General features: G+C 36.0%; 1 protein-coding gene across 24 annotated transcripts in view; it reads right to left on the reverse strand.

Moving 5' to 3' along the window:
* The window catches only part of RPS6KC1 (ribosomal protein S6 kinase C1), a 211,674-nt gene that overhangs the window by 22,301 nt on the left and 172,467 nt on the right, over positions 1-16,906 (reverse strand). For 19 of the 24 annotated variants that reach the window (XR_001898922.3, XR_642597.3, XM_003918804.4 and 16 more), the window contains 2 exons: positions 10,101-11,696; positions 9,740-9,829 (listed from right to left, as the gene is read on the reverse strand). Coding sequence is in view for 19 of the 24 variants with exons in the window: in XM_003918804.4 (XP_003918853.2) it covers positions 9,740-9,829; positions 10,101-11,696 (1,686 nt within the window). In the remaining 5 variants the exon portion in view is untranslated. Of the gene's footprint in view, positions 1-38; positions 107-5,681; positions 8,045-9,739; positions 9,830-10,100; positions 11,697-16,906 lie in introns of those variants that run through there. The other 5 variants (XR_642595.3, XR_001898923.3, XR_002519797.2 and 2 more) reach the window with 3 other exon arrangements.

Genomic DNA, 16,906 nt, shown 5'->3' on the forward strand with positions numbered 1-16,906 from the left:
GGGACTAGAATTACAAAATCCTAGTCAATTTCTCTCACCAGCTCTTGCTGTGTATAAAGATTTTCTATGCAGGAGCTGAGCATTAGTCTTCCACTGCAGCTGATGACTAAAGAGCAAAGAGAAAGAAACACAGAAGAAAGCATTTTTTGTATCCAACAATATATGGAACTAAACTGTGGGAAGGGGGACAGCTAAGCATGTCTTTTGTTAGCTCAGAAAATTACCATTCTATAAATACAACTATTCACCTATAAAGGTCTATTAACATCCTAGTTAACCAATTGTGTATTTCTTCTGTTTGGGTAGACTCCTTTTCATGTAAATCTTCAAAAGTAACCGTCAATATTATACCAATTGTGTCTTTTATTTCTGGCTCCTAGGCACAGTGCCTGGGACACAGGAGGCATTTAATAAATGTTTGTTGAATAAATATATCAATCTTGTATTTTGTAGCACTGTCCATTCAAGGCACTCAAAGCACCACCAAAGCCCTCATCACATTCGTTTTCTTTACATTCCATTGAGCATGCAGATCTACATCAAGTTCTTTTGCACTTTTACAAGTTGTAGGTTAAAAAGTTTAAAACATTGTCTAAAGCATACTCAGCCACAGGCAGAAACAAAGATTAGAGGATGAGTGGAGGCCAGTCAGCTGACTACACTATTCCAGGCAAGAGATGAAGGCAGCCTAAACTCAGGTGGTGGAATGGACACCTTCCAGTGCTCCCCATGCAAAGCACAGTGACTGCCTCTGGATGGTACCGTTTGCTCTGGCACAGGTGGCGTGTGCTACATCAAGAAAAGAAAGCTGGGCTGGGCGTGGTGGCTCACGTCTGTAATCCCAGCACTTTGGCAGGCCCAGGTGGGTGGATGACCTGAGGTCAGGAGTTCAGGACCAGCCTGGCCAACTTGTGAAACTCCATCTTTACTAAAAGTACAAAAAATTAGCCAGGTATGGTGGTGGCCGCCTGTAATCCCAGCTACTTGGGAGACTGAGGCAGGAGAACTGCTTGAACCTAGGAGGTGGAGGTTACAGTGAGCTGAGATCACACCATCGCACTCTAGCCTGGGTGACCGAGCAAGACTGTCTCGGGGGAAAAAAAAAAAAAAAAAAGCTGAAAAACCCTGGGGGAATAAAGAAGACAGAACCGGGAGATGACTCAGGGTTTTTTTCTATTCCTGTTTAATTAAAGGAATTTAGGCACCTAATTCCATAAAATGTGCCACATATTTGTAAGCTGGTTCTATCCGGCTGGTGGGCTGGTGAGATCATTTGTATCAATTAGAAATATTTTTTAAATGTTATCAAAAACAAATTCATTATTACATGCATTGTAGGACAACTACGCTACCTAGCCGGGGTACTATTTTAAATATAGAGACAAATTTTTTTAAGTTTTTGTATATGACAATAGAAAATGTTACAACCAAAAGCAAAACTAAAAGCCATAGCAACTATGACAATAAGATTTCATTTTAATTCCAGGTTTGGAATGCTCCTTTAATAGTTATAAACTAAAATATCAAAGTTTAATAGCTTAAAGTTTACAAGTTCAAAGATGCAAAGCTGTTCACAGGGGCCTTGTACTTGAAATGAGTCAAGTCAGACAGAAGAAACTTCCCTACAGCCTCACATTTCCGAGGCAGATCTTCATTCTTAGGTGACAGACTAACTACAGCCTGGAATTTTCATTTCCTAGCCCATCCTTTCAAACGGGCATTTTGCTCCTTTTTTCTTATTTTATACTATTTCAGAAAACATTGACTAATTATCCATTCTCTATTCCATAAAGTCCTCCAGCATTGTACTCAATTGCTTATTCAAATGCCGTATTTGTTGAGCAGGGTACACGAACTGTTTGAAAGTTCCTGGAATCACATTACTCTAATTAGCGTATTATCCAAAGAAGACCAGCGACAGAGACTGGCACTGTCCAGAGGGAGAAGTCTGCAGCAGCTGGGGCCCCGTTCTTCTCCCAGTGCTGCAAGGTGACAGGGGAGATGTGGTGCTGCTCCACCCTACACACATTCGTTTTGGCTCACCTTGGTCTCTAGCCTCACTTCCTGCCACCACCTCATTATTTATTCAGCTGGCTTTTAGGTAATTCAATTACCTGAACCCCTGGGCCTGCTGTATTGTGGGGAACTGGACCTGAGTGCGGACCACACTCAGCTAGTTCAGGCTAGGCTTGGCTACATATCTAACTCCACTTTTCTCCCACCACCTAGCTCTGAATTTCTTGTTGTCGTGGTGACCTGGCAACCATGTTCTGAGCTTCCCTGCAATTATCTGTACAACTTGGGTCAAAACGCCTTAATTCCACTTGATTCAGCACTCCAGAGCCAAGAATACTTGTTCAAGGGAGTTTATAGGTATCATTACTATACGGTTTTCTTGTGAGATAAAATAAGAAATGAGTAACTACCACATGACTTCTGGTTGACTGATTATAATTATAATTCTGAGCTCTAAACAATCTTGCTTACTCTCTCACCCTGTATTTCTAGTAGGAAAAAACCAACAGCATGCTCCATTTTCCATTGATCATATCACAACTCCATTCTGAAGAGCCATCGGGTGTCATAGTGTTACCCAACCAAAGCCATTACAGTTGATTGATGAGAAAAGGGCTAACTGAAAATTGTGAGAATGACAGGCATAGCTCTCTCGCTCCCTTGCTCTCTCTCTGCCGCTCTGCTGCTGTGTTAGGCAGAGAGCTACATGCACTGCTATTAAAGGAGCTTCAGAAATCCTACTTGCCTTATCCTCACTCATTTTTTAAAACTTTAGCATTTTTAAACATTTATTTGAAGGAAGAATTTGTGAAGAATTGCTTAGAAGGACTAAGACCTGGTAACCTAATGGAGATTAAAATTTATAAAATGTTATGGGATACAGAAACTGATGATTTGATAAAAGTAGTTAGTCAATTGCTCTGCTATATAATGTTTGAGACTCAGCATTACATCTTTGTTAAACATCAGAGGCAAAAGACAGTTCACTTTCTTCTTTATAATAATGCAGTGGTAAGGCCAATTACTGAATAGTTTGACGAAAGTCAATTGACATATGAAAAATAAAAAGCATTACACTGTAGCTAATACTTTATAAGTCTCTAGTCTCATGTTCCTCTTCCGAAAAAGAAATTTGCCCAAAATCATCAAGAAAAAGGTTTGGGGTAAATAAAAGGTTAAGATTAACTTACTTTTAATAATCTAATCTAAAGCTTGACATAAACCCTCCACTCCAAATATCAGGTCGTACTATGAAATGTACAGAGATACTGTTTTTCACCTCTTCTGTATCAAAACATCAATTCATTGAACTTCTCTTGGGATGTGCTAATGCGTCAGTTGCTAAGATGCCTAATAACAGGGACTGAATTCTTCACTCTTACTTTGTCTCATTCTCACCACTGGAGACATATCACATTCTGGCCTGATAGGAGAATCATGATTTCAGACTAGTCTCTTTCAATATGGAGCAACCTTAACTGAGATGTGATGGTGACTGGCCCATGGATTCCAGGGTTCTAGACCCCCAAGTCCTCCTAAAGTGATCCTTTGATCTTCTTTGCACCACAAGGGCCTTGCCTAGACAAGGTAAGACTTACATTAACTTGAAGCCTTTTTTGCTTGTACTCTATACTCATATTACAAGTTTCATGTATATACAGTGGTGAAGTGTATCAAGAAATTTTCTTCAGTGGAAAAGCGTCATTATTCTATGGCAAACTGAAATATTAACTGGTTCTCCTGAAGAAGAAACAGATTTGGTTTTTCTGATGATAAAAACTGAGGGCAAAGAACTAAACATACTTGTTAATCATTCAAGGAAAACATTAAAATACTATGTACAAGAGAGCTAGCTATTGCTGAAGTTTTGCTTAAGGGTAAATAAAACAGTTACTGTCTGAAACATAATATTTAAATATTAACCATAAATATTTTACTCAAAATTATTCCTATAGTTCCCTCTTGCTGCCACCTTCTTTCTGTTTTAGGAAAAAAAGTAGTAACTCCTGGTTATGTCATTATTATTTTGAAATATACATCTATATTTATTTGCTTTCCCTATCAATCTCACATTCTTAAAATTAGATTTCTCATGTTTGCTGAAATTATCCAGGTCCCATAAATTCTCATATCTAAATATTTCTTTCTTATTTAAACAATTTTCTTTGTTGAGAATCTTGACATTCAACTTTCACCCCAAACAAAAGTTGTTTTGGCATCATTCCTCTAAATGAAAGTATTTTCCATAAATCCCTTATTTCCACATGATATACTTTATGTACAAATTCTATAAATGAGTAAAAATATATACTCAGAAAGTCATCCAAATGAAATAACTTTTGAACTCTACTAACATTAGATAAGAAATCAGTATTTACCCTTGGGGGAAAAAGCCTGCCTTAATAAGATAAACTTCAATTTTGAGTACATTTTGTGTAAGGAGGATGTCAGATGATCTGACATCTGTGATTTTACTTACACCCAACAAATCTATTTTACTACTGTTAAATTGAGGCCTAGAAAGTCTTAAATAAATTTCCCGAGGTCAAGCAATGAGTTTATACCTGATCTGGGACAATATGCAGGTTTGGTAGTTCTCAATTCTGTGTAAAAGTTCTAAACCTTAAAAACTTCTGATAGCCTCAAGATATTTTAAACTATCCATGGTCTGAGTCCTAGTTTTAATTATCAGATACATAACTATTACATGGAGCTCCATGCCTATAAAGAAACAAATGCCACGGAAAGCACGTTTATGGAGAAGGGCAGGGGAAACTATTCCCCAAAACATATTCATGGATTATTTGATAAAGTCAGGCTAGAAGAACAAAGAAAAGTAGTCAATAAATGTCATGCTCTAAAACTGAATTTTTACAGATAGTTTTCAGCATGATTTTTCTATGTTTCACTTTTTACCGTCAGCTGTGAGCTGTTTCCAAGTGTGAAATTGCCTAAGAGAGGAAGCAAAGCTGTCATTTGACATCTGGGAGCATGGAGATCGGGCTGCAGTGAAAAGCCTTTTGGACTTCTTCAATTTACACATATATGCACCTATAAATCCTCAAGTCTGAAAAGTATTCAATGACAAATATCAATGTAAATTTCAAGCATTTCAAATTAAAGCATCTGGGAGCATGGAGATCGGGCTGCAGTGAAAAGCATTTTGGACTTCTTCAATTTACACATATACGCACCTATAAATCCTCAAGTCTGAAAAGTATTCAATGACAAATATCAATGTAAATTTCAAGCATTTCAAATTAAAGACTCATAATGGGGCAGAAAATAAAAGTGAAGGACACATACTGATAGGATACCATATCAACTTGTTCAAAACTAGAATGGGAAACTTAAGTGACTATATTAGGTTAACTAACACAAATAATTTTATGCACTTGTCTCAGATCGTATATTAAGCTTTCAAATATCATTTTCTTATATTTTTGCTTAAGAGACAAGGTCTTGTTATATTGCCCAGGCTGGAGTGCAGTAGCTATTCACAGGCATGATCATAGCACACTGCAGTCTCATATTCACAGCCTCAAGCAATCCTCCCACCTCAGAATCAGTTTTCCTTTTTGTATTTTATATGCTTAGTAGTACAGGTTCTATTTTCTAGCCATTTTTGAATGATAAGAGTCAAGAAAAAAAAGGTGGTAAAAAAATACTTTCTTGACATTTTATTTTTCCTTTATACTTAAAACACTATAACCAAAGGTTTATTCTTTATCATAAGTTAATAAATCAAATGATAAAGCACATAAAATCTTTTGGCTAAAACTTTTGTGTTTATGTGTGTAAAAACAGATATAAAATCAGAGTAACCAAAAGAAAGTCCTCCAGAGAAAAATAACCAATTTACTCCAGTTTTCATTCTCTAATCTCTCACAACAAAAAAAATAGAAGAACCTGTGTAAAAGTATCCTAATAAAGTATCTAAAAGTCTCCTAATGTGGAAACCAGATAGTGTTATATTTACATTGTCATACTATACAATCTGTTCCTACTTTGTGGACTATTTCTTTTGCCTTTTCTCTTCCTGAACTCCATTCTGTGTTTCTGTGGTATGAAAGGAACCCATTTACCATGAATGATGTTTATTTAAAATAAAACCTTTCTAGAGAATCATCCTAGATAATCTAAGGATACAAAGTGAACCTAAAAGGAATGGCTTCTACTTTGAAAACAGGGCTGGGTTTGATCAGTGAATTCGTATTCTCAAGACCCTCTTGATGGGTCTGCAGCTGCAGCCATTTATGCGCTGGCTTTTTCACAGATGTAGACAGAGAAAGCTCCGTGGTTTTTGTCTTTTTGTTGTTGGATTTGTTTTCTTTAATATAAAAAAGTGGCAACTTTTTTAAAAGTTCTCAGTTTTGTTATAGACACTTGTGAATCTTGGGCATCCTTGGGAGTATACATTGTTGAAATAATTACGACTTTTTAAAATCTAGGATCACAAAGTTGGCAGAAACTATACTTAAATAACAGAAGGTGATCATTTGCATTTCAAAATTTATCTGTCTTGCTTTTCCCCTCAATTAGACCAAAACATGTTGATTCACAGGTTTCTGTGTGTGTGTTTTTTTCTTTTTAAAACTTATTTATAGAGCAGAATAATGGCCCCCCTGCTAGTTTGGCATTTGCTCAAGTTTCTGTCCATGCAAATCGAATCTGTTACTGGAAATTTTTCTCAAAATATAAAGGCACATCATCCACAAGATAAAAAGATACACTGCTGATATTATAAAGTACAGGGCAGGTGGATAATGTTTTCAGGACAAATATGTGATAAGGATTCCCAGGAGGTGAAGTGGCAGGGTAGAGGGTGCACACTGTTTAAACAGAAGTGAGTTGCTCTCATCGTAATCTTGTGACAACTTTTCTTTCTAACCAAACATCAGCTGCTTAACATGCTTTAGAGTTACTTGGACAATAATACTAAGGTTAGACTTGGGAAGTAAGAGGGAGGGGATCATATGAGAGGAAATTACTTCAACTCTTGGTGTTCCTAAGGGTAGATCAAAAGGTGGTTAAACAATCTATGTCCCATGTAGTTACTGATTTGTATTTTTAAGCATTGAAATATTAACATATTAGCATTGCTTCCATCCTTCGAGGAAAGGAAAACCTATTTGTAGTTTTGATTTATCAGTAGCACTGCTATGAACTTTTGGGGCAAACAGTAATTCACAAATTTTTGCTCTAATTCCCCTTGAGTTGTAAGTGAGGGGTGCGAGCACATAGACTTAACTGAGTTCTATAACTCTCTAGATTTAAGGTAATCTTAATTAGAACACTGGTGTTACTTTTCTCTTAAGGCCATTACTTGTTTTGTTTTACCTAGTTGCTAAAATTAACAGGCCCAATGAATGGAAAGCCTTTCCACATTGTTCACAAAGCATGCCATAACACTAGAACACTTTTGCAACTCACAAAGCTTGGAAGCACAATTCTTTTATGCAAATAATGACAACAAAGCACCTCTTCAGACTACAGCTTTTTTCAAATGCTAGTGAAGGACAACCTGGAAAAGGACAGCAAAATCCATTAATGGTAGACTGCCACCTGCTGGTCAACTAAGAGAATTGTAATTTCTGGGACAAGGCTTAAAAATTAGAACTTAGAAACTGATCTGTATTAAATTTGGTTTATTCCAGTATATGAAATTGAAAGTGTATATCTGCTGATGAATGTAATATGGTTCTGTTCTACACATATTAAAATTCTCAGGATACCAACATGTTATGGACATTAAAGTAAATCTGACTGTGCTTGAGAATAAAGAAAAATAATCTGCTATAATGCTCAAGCACAAATTTACAGATAGTTTCCAATAAGTAACAATATATACACTTACTAGGAACCAGGGAAAAAAAAGGAAAGTAATAACAAAAATAAGAAATAAGGGCTACTTACAAATATTAAACAATATTCCATAAATGTTTGGTTTTGTTATATAGTTACCATCAGACTTCACTTTAGGATGTAACAGGCTTGATTCAAAAAAACTCCAAAATTAAGTTTGATCCTAAAATTTTCAAATTCATTATAATTAACAAATATATTTCTAAGTACATTGGAACCTAAAATGTTATTTCTTATCAAATTAGAAAGTGGGGAGGATCTGGTTTTTTCTTAATCAAGTAACTGTAATAAAGTGAATTCAACATGAAATTTTTTATCCTATTAACTAATATGATTTCAAAATATAGCATCACATTATCTATCTGAGAAAAAAAATGTAGGTGTGCTCTATTGTGTCTAAGAATAAATAAAAACCAAACAGTCTTAATTTGAAGGAAGAAGGAGGAAAGAAAACAAAACCCTAACAGTTGTTTTCAGGAACGTTTTGGGATTTTTTTTTATAGGCTGGAAAACTTTGGTATTCTCTACTGCGGAAATAATTCTTAACAATGAAAGTTGTAACTAGAAACAATCTAGCTCTTCTAATCCTTATTATCGTCACTTCCCATTATGCAGAGAAACAAGGTTAGCATCAGTACATTAGTTAGCTGGTAAGTATTAAATACTATATTGATCAACACCTAAGCAGATTATGTCAAAAAAATCAGCTTGAAACTCCTTTGAAGGCCAATGGGGTGACAGGTGAAGTGACTCTGGCCATCCAAAGAGGCTAAACGGTAAGCAAAAGGTGAACAAACTTTGGATTCATAACACAGCCCCATCTGCACTGATCACTAAGAAAAACCAACTCAAATGCAATTCATATGCTTACGCTACCTATAATTGTCAGTAAAAGATCTAATAAATAAATTTTGCTTTATTTATTAGAATAAATCTAAATTTTTAGAATAAATTATTAGAATTATTATTAAATAAATCTCTAATTTTTTAAAAATAAAGACAATACAGTAAGGGCAAGATAAAACTGTTGTGTCTACAAAAATCTCTTATAAAATGCCAGGTTGGCACATCACTAAAATCATATTGCATTTTTAAAACCTCCATTTTGCCAGGTACCATGGCTCATGCCTGTAATCCCAGCTATTCCAGAGGCTGAGACAGGAGAATTGCTTGAGGCCAGGAGTTCAGGACCAGTCTGAGCAACACAGCAAGGCCCTGTTTCTACAAAATAAATAAATAAATAAATTAGCCAGGAGTAGTGGCATGCACCTGTAATCCCAGCACCTTGAGCCCAGGAGTTCTAGACCAGCCTGGGCAACACAGAAAGACCTCATGTCTACAAGAAATGCTTTTAAAAAAATTAGCCAGGCATGGTGGTGCACACCTGTAGTCCCAGCTACTCGGAAGCTGAGGCAACAGGACTGCTTGAGCCCAGGAGTTGGAGGCTGCAGCGAGCCATAACAGCACCACTGCATTCCAGCCTGTATGACAGAGTGAGATACATCTCAAAAAAAAAAAGAAAGAAAGAAAAAAATCACGAATCTAAAGAGGCTCAGGGTATTTAAAGGTCCCTATAAACACTAAGAAGCTAAGACATTTCTAAGAATTCACTGCAGTTCTTAGTGAGATATAAACTCATTTAACAATAATAAATATATGGACACACATACACATATATACCTATGAATTACTTAATTGGTTCAGCCCCAAATTTTCTTTTTTTGAAGGGTTAAACAGATAACCCAATCTAACACATATGTAAACTGCTAGTGAAAGATACAAAAATACAACTTCTATAAAGAAATGAGAGCTGCCGAATCACTTTTTCAAGTGAAACATTTTAGGAGATTGCTCTAACCTGGGGCACAGTACATTCTCTCTATGGCATCGCTGTCACAGGAATCTTCAACCTCACTCCACCTGCTAAAATACGTTAGCTGAATGTGTCCTAAAAACAAAACGACAGGAGAAATCAAAACATTTTTCTCTTCCATTTTCTGCAGAAGTGAACTGTAATTACTCCTTTTGTAGCTAAAAACAGTATCATTAAGAATAATGGCATCATTAAGTACTAGAAGCTATTACTGGGGGTGAATTTGCTGCACTGATAATGAAGCTCTAGACAGGAAATGAAGATACTAATTACAAGATAAAACGCCTACTCAGTTAATTGGAAGCAACAGCGAATAAAAAGAAATGCATTTGCAAAAGTTCCTGACCTCTATCATTCAATAAGATGTTGTTTGGGTTCAAATCGCGGCACACAATTCCCTCTCTATGTAAAGCATCAAGGGCTACCACCATTTCAGCTGCCCATCTTTGAATGCAGCCCTCTGGGATGTAAAACCTGGAGGTTAGTGCTAATTTTTTATCAAGGTCCTCAAAAATCTGATGGATTTCCTTGTCTCCTTCTAGCGCTAAACCACTTTCTCCCTTAGTCTCAGAGTCTCTCTGGAATAAAGAAGTTGGTTCCTCTTTAGCCAAATCATCAGTCTGATCTGTAAACAGCAATACTTCTTCTGTTTTTAAAGTGTCTGTGCTTGCAATATATTCATTAGCACCTGAGAGTGGACTACAAATATGGAATAAGCTTTCTTCTGTGTTGTTTGCAGTTACTGCTGACTCAACCACTCCAAGTCCTTGAAACCTAGGATCTGAGCTGGGTAACAAAGACATATCTCCTGAACTACTATGATCAACAGCTGCTACAAATAACATCCTGGGATCGTCCTGAGCATAGTGTTTCTCTGTCATCCTACGAGATTTGGGCCCAGAGGGATCGCTCAGTTCCTCCATGCCTTTCTCCTCATGTGCTTGGCATTGTTCAGTACTAAGTCTGAGGCATAAAACATCAGGGGCTTCCAAGAGTTTGTTTTCTATTATCCCTATATTGGTTTGTGTAAACTTAGTAGGTCCCATTGCTGCAGCTTCTCTTGTTGGCTCCAATTCACCAGGTAAATTGACAAGAAGATCAGGTCTTCCTTCATCAGTACCACTGACATCATCAAAAGCAGCATCTTTAAATGAAATAACTGGCACTGAGTCATCTGAGCCCCTGCTAATGGTGTCCTGAGCTTTAAACTCTATCTTGCTTTCACTAGTATTAAAACTCCTAGAAGCACTGTCTCCATCTGGAAGAGTAAAGAATGGTTTCAAAGGTTCTGATTTTAGACTATACAATTTTTCTCCAAAGTCAAGTCCCAGGAGTTCACTTGCGCTATCCTTACTGTCTATCCTAAAGAATTCCATGGGGCTGTTTTTTGATCTACTGAGGGAATCTGATGTTCTTGGAGAACTAACTGCTTCTGGGTCATCGTTGGGGAAGAACTTCAGCTCGTGAGCTCTCAGCTGTGTGCTGGGGCTGTCGCTGTCATCGGCAAGGTGTGTTGGGAAGCTTTGAATAGCTTTAGTATCAACACCATTCCCTTCAGTCTTCATGAAGGGCTCCTCATTCAAAGACCCTGGTTCAATCTTTTCTTGCCCATATTCATTGCATAATGTTAAATAACTAGTAGTACATTCTTCTTCTGAACTCGAACCAGAATCTGGCCACTTTGGAGAGCTATCTTGGCCATCATCTTCCTGGTTGCTGTCATCTTGAGAACTTGGAGTAAGACTACTCTTCAAAGGCAGAGCTCTAAGCACGCTTCCACCATCACTTCCTCTGGATTCAAAGCTACTGCTGTCCTGAGGACTAGAAGTTGGCTGCTGCAGGTGAACTTTGGCAAGTGTAGATTTTTTCACTTCCTTGATATCAAAGCTTTCTTCAGGACTTCTGTTTAGAAATTTACTGATATATGACCACAGTTTGCCACCTGTGAACAAGTATAACAAAACAAACAAAAGTATTAACATCTCCAAATTAACAGTTATTTATTTAAGCCATTAGAAAAGCAAAAGCTATCTTAAAAAATCAATCAGAACAAGTCAATAATACTAATATCAAGTGTGCCATAAGACAAGCATATTTAATAAAATGCTTGTTATTGCTGAATGGTGAGTATGGTTTCAAGCATATCTCCTGATATCAATTTTTTTAAGTGATAACCTATTTCTTCCTTTGAAGGGAAATTAGTTACAACACACACTAATATGAAATTTCACAGCTAAAATTCTACTCTAAAGTTAAATATCATTTAGTCTTAGAAGCATCTGTTTATGTTCTGCTCTGTTTATATAATAATTTTTTCAAGCATGGCCCCTTGGTCAGAAGGAAATATATAAATAAGTGCTGTTTAAATTGTATACTACAATGGGGGAAAAAAATCAACAATATTATTATTCCATTTTGAAAATGTCTGGTCCAGGAATGGAGGAATTTGGCATGTGGCATATAATTATGCCTTTATAAATAACATATTAATAATATATTTCCCCTTTTATGCCCTGCCACATATGTAATATGTTGTATAAGTAAAGCTACTGAGGAAGATTAATTGGGCAACCATTAATGAAGCAAGTTATGGAAATTCTGACTGTGTATTCTGACATATATCTTTAAAACTAAAATCATAAAAATCACTTTCATGTAAATCAGAGAAATAAAAAAAAAATCCAGTATTTTACCAGCAATACTTGTAGTTATTATTTCACCATAGTTTCATCTTATTTTAACCATTAAAACACCTCAATCCCTTTTGTCAATTATAATGTTTATGTTAAACAATTATAGCTAAGTATCAAAAACCTGCTATAACAGTAGTGACTAGGAACAGTATTATAAGAAAGAATAATTAATTAAATTTGATCCAGAAATCTCAAAAGCAGTAACTGCAGAAGTATACTTTGTGGAGACAGAATTGCAGTTGCAAAGAAATGAAAAATTAAGAATGATGTGTTCAATGATAGGCTGGATTAAGCAAATGTGGCACATATACACCATGGAATATTATGCAGCCATAAAAAGGGATGAGTTCATGTCCTTTGTAGGGACATGGATGAAGCTGGAAACCATCATTCTGAGCAAACTATTGCAAGGACAGAAAACCAAACACTGCATGTTCTCACTCACAGGTGGGAACTGAACAATGAGAACACTTGGCCAAAGGGTAGGGAACATCACACACTGGGGCCTGTTGTGGGGTACGGGGACGGGGGAGGGATAGCATTAGGAGATATACCTAATGTAAATGATCAGTTAATGTGTGCAGCAGGCCAACATGGCACATGTATACATATGTAACAAACCTGCATGTTGTGCACATGTACCCTAGAACTTAAAGTATAATAAAAATAAATAAATAAATAAAAATTTAAAAGAACGATGTGTTAAAAATAAATCCCTCTATTCATATAAAGAAGAAAATTTTCCAGCACATATTTAGTGTAATCATTAAGCATCATATGCCAAGGGTACCTAAACCAGAAAATAATAATTGACAGTCAATTGCACGTGTAAAAAAGTCAATGGAAACATCAAAAATACCTCTTCCTACTTCACATTTCATTTCAAGAAATTCAATTAATACATATAGCACCTGACATGGTACCTAGCATAGAATAAATGCTCAATAAAGGCTAATGGTCATAATATTAATCATAGAATTCTCATACACCTCTTTGTAGCAGTGATCTAGTTAACCATCTTCCCTATTCTATTTATTTAACCTTTTTTTTTTAAAAAAAAAAAGACAGAGTCTCACTCTGTAGCCCAGGCTGGAGTGCAGTGGCGGGATCTCAGCTCACTGAAGCCTCCAACTCCTAGGTTCAAGTTATCCTCCTGCTCAGTCACCCAATTAGCTGGGATTACAGGCATGCACCACCACAGTCAGCTAATTTTTGTGTCATCTTCCCCACTTTGATAACAGTTAGTGGTACAGGACATTATGGCATTTAACTTTTTCCTCTCATTTTTTTCTTAGCTAATGCTTTCTGTCCTCTTTAGAGTATATTCAGTGTTTCACATTTCCCCATATTTCAACTGAAGTTTAAAAGGAGCTATGCATTGAGTCTATATTCTTTAGTCTGTTGACAACAATACTCACATTGTCTTGCCACAAATACCTACATTGTGTCAGTCTAACAATGCTTGAACCTAAACCTAAGATTTCCGTGTGCAATCCAAATAAAATGACTTGGGTGGTTTTCAATTCTCCTAGATGATGACTACTTTGAGGAAAGGATCAAGTCTTTTTCATCTTTGTATGTCTACTGCCTACACAATGTGCACGACATAGAAGTCACTGCTTGTCAAATCAGATGATGAGATGTACCGTATAAGCAGTACCTGCATCTGTAAAGTTCCACTGATCAGCAAGGAACGGTACCTTTTAATAAAGTTCTAAGAAAAGCTCCATTCATTCTTAGGCCAATTCCACCTGAATAAACTACTGAAATCTAAAATTCAATGTACTTAAAGTCTTCATTTTTGGGGATAATGCTATAACTACAACTAGATCCTTACTTTAAGTCCCTCCTGTAGCATTCTACCCTACTAACTGCTGCCTAATTAATCTTCTATTTCAGCACAGATCTTATGCCATTTCTGCATTCAAGAAGTCAAATTCCCTCCACCTACTGAATCATGTACCAACTCTGCACAGGCATTTGAACTCCTGAGTAATACAGTTATCAACCCATGATTTGGTCCTCTCCCCCTACTCAACACAGAATTCATGATGGGCTTTTCCTCATACCACGCTTACACTTGGAATGTTTTTTTCCTAATAGTTTCCCCAGTATCTGCTTGTGAAAATCTTACCTATTCTTGAAGGTCCTTCAGAATCTGTTTTCTTTTACCAATTTCTTTGTATCCCTTAACTGGATGCAATATATATCTTCTCTGAATCCCCTATCATTCACCTTCATACCCTTTATGACATTTACAACATCATATTAATATTACTTTTATGCTTTTATTATCTCCTTTACGAGACTGAAAAGTCTTAATAGCTGCAGGCAGAGGATTCTATCTAGCTTGTAAAACAGGTATTAAATAAATATTTATTAAACTGAGTTATAGAAAGATAATATCTTTACAATTTTTTTGAAAACCTTTCAAGGAAAAGAATCTATAAGTAAGAATCTATAAGGATCTATAAGTATAACGTCATTTTGGGGGTCATATGTTCTTCCAAAGACATATATTAACCTTAAAAAACAACCTGTTATTACTAAAGTGCCTAAAATTTGTCTAATTTTAGGACTATAAATGATACTTTTCTAAGTCTTTTTGAAGGACATAAAATTGTAGATATTGAACCATTTTAAGATATAAAACTAAAAATTCATAATGTTTAATTAAAATTCTTTGTCTCTCCTCAGATTTTAAATCTATTGGTTTTCTATAAGATTGCAAAGTTTGTTTGTTAATTTGCTTGGTCAGAATTAGTACTTAAATTTCATATGTATGACAAAACACTGCTATCGCAGCAATCAAAATCATCTTTTGGCCAAGCAATTCAACGTGGAAAAAAATCTGTCCTACATATAATTCTCAAAAAATACAACAAACAAAAACATGTATGTATAAATACATGTATTTATATTGAGTACTGGAAACAATGTAAACATCAATAACAGCCATTTGCAAATACATAGTGCTTACCATGTACCAGATACTATTCTAAGCCTTTTACATATACAACTACTTAATCCTCACATCAACCCTATAAGGTAGGTAATTAATATTATCTCTATTTTACAAATGAGGAAACTGAGGCACAGAAAGGTTAAATAACTTGCCCAAAGTCACACTAGTAATGATGAGCCAGCATTTATATTCACACAGCATGGCTCCATAGTGCTTATTTTTAATCCCTATACTGTACTGCCTCTCTTAATACATACCTAAATATACTGATATATTAAAGGCGTCCAAGGTACACTGTTAAGATGGGGGAAAAAATGCAAGCTCAAGGCAATATGTAACACCCATTTAAGTTTTTTAAAAACAGACAGGTAGGGAGAGAATGCTTATAAACATAGAAAGTTATTGGAAGATACATGATAACCGTTAAAAGAGTGCCTATTTCTGGGGAATAGGTCTAGGCAACAAAGTGAATAGGGAGGGATAATTTTTATTTTTACTTTATAAACTTCCATTTTGTTTGAATTTATTTTATAAATTAGTTTTATAATTTTAGAAAACTAATTAATAAAAGGAGAATCATTTTACTCCTTGGGGCCTTAAGTAACTTGGAGAGAAATTCTTTTCTACCTCCTTTCTATTTTGTATATCCACAGTCAGAGACTTTTGCAACTTCTGTCTTTTAATTTGGTCTTTCATCTTTTCTCTGACTGACCCAGTATTCAACAATTATACACTGAGTACCTTCTAAATACCAAGTATTTTACTAATTCATCATACAGATGATGAATATTACATAGTCCCTAAGCTGAGAAACTTAAACTCTCATGGCCTTGACTGAATACATTCTGCTTTCCCACCTTTCTCTCTCAAATAGTTTAAGAAAGGGCTTTATTAAAAGGAATAGTAAACATTTTAAACCTCTCTCCTAAAATCCTGCCTGATACATCCTAACTCTCTACTCAACATCACCTGAATATTTAATAAGCATCTCAAATTCACATGTCCAAAATGGAATCCCTGATTTTCCTTCTAAATTTACTTCTCCCACAGCTTAGTAAATGGAAACTACATTATCTCAATTATTTGAGCCAAAAACTTTGAAATCATGTAAGACAGAATCATGCCCGTTCTACCTTCAAAATACATTCAGATTCTAATAACCATTCTTCACCACCTATGCCAGCAGTCCCCAATCTTTTTGGCACCAGGAACCAGTTTCATGGAAGACAATTTTTTCATGGACGGGGACAGGGGTGGGGGTGAGGGTGGAAATTGTTTTGGGGTGAAACTGTTCCACCTCCGATCATTAGGCATTAGATTCTCCTAAGGATTGTACAGCCTAGATCCCTTGCATGTGCAGTTTACAATAGGGTTTGTGCTCCTATGAGAATCTAATGCCACTGCTGATCTGACAGGAGGCGGAATTCAGGCAGTAATGTTCACTTGTCCGCCACTCATCTCCAGGTACCTGTCTGTGGCCAGGGGACCCCTGAC

The sequence above is a fragment of the Papio anubis genome, chromosome 1 (assembly GCF_008728515.1).
Source record: "Papio anubis isolate 15944 chromosome 1, Panubis1.0, whole genome shotgun sequence".
Lineage (NCBI taxonomy): Eukaryota > Metazoa > Chordata > Mammalia > Primates > Cercopithecidae > Papio > Papio anubis.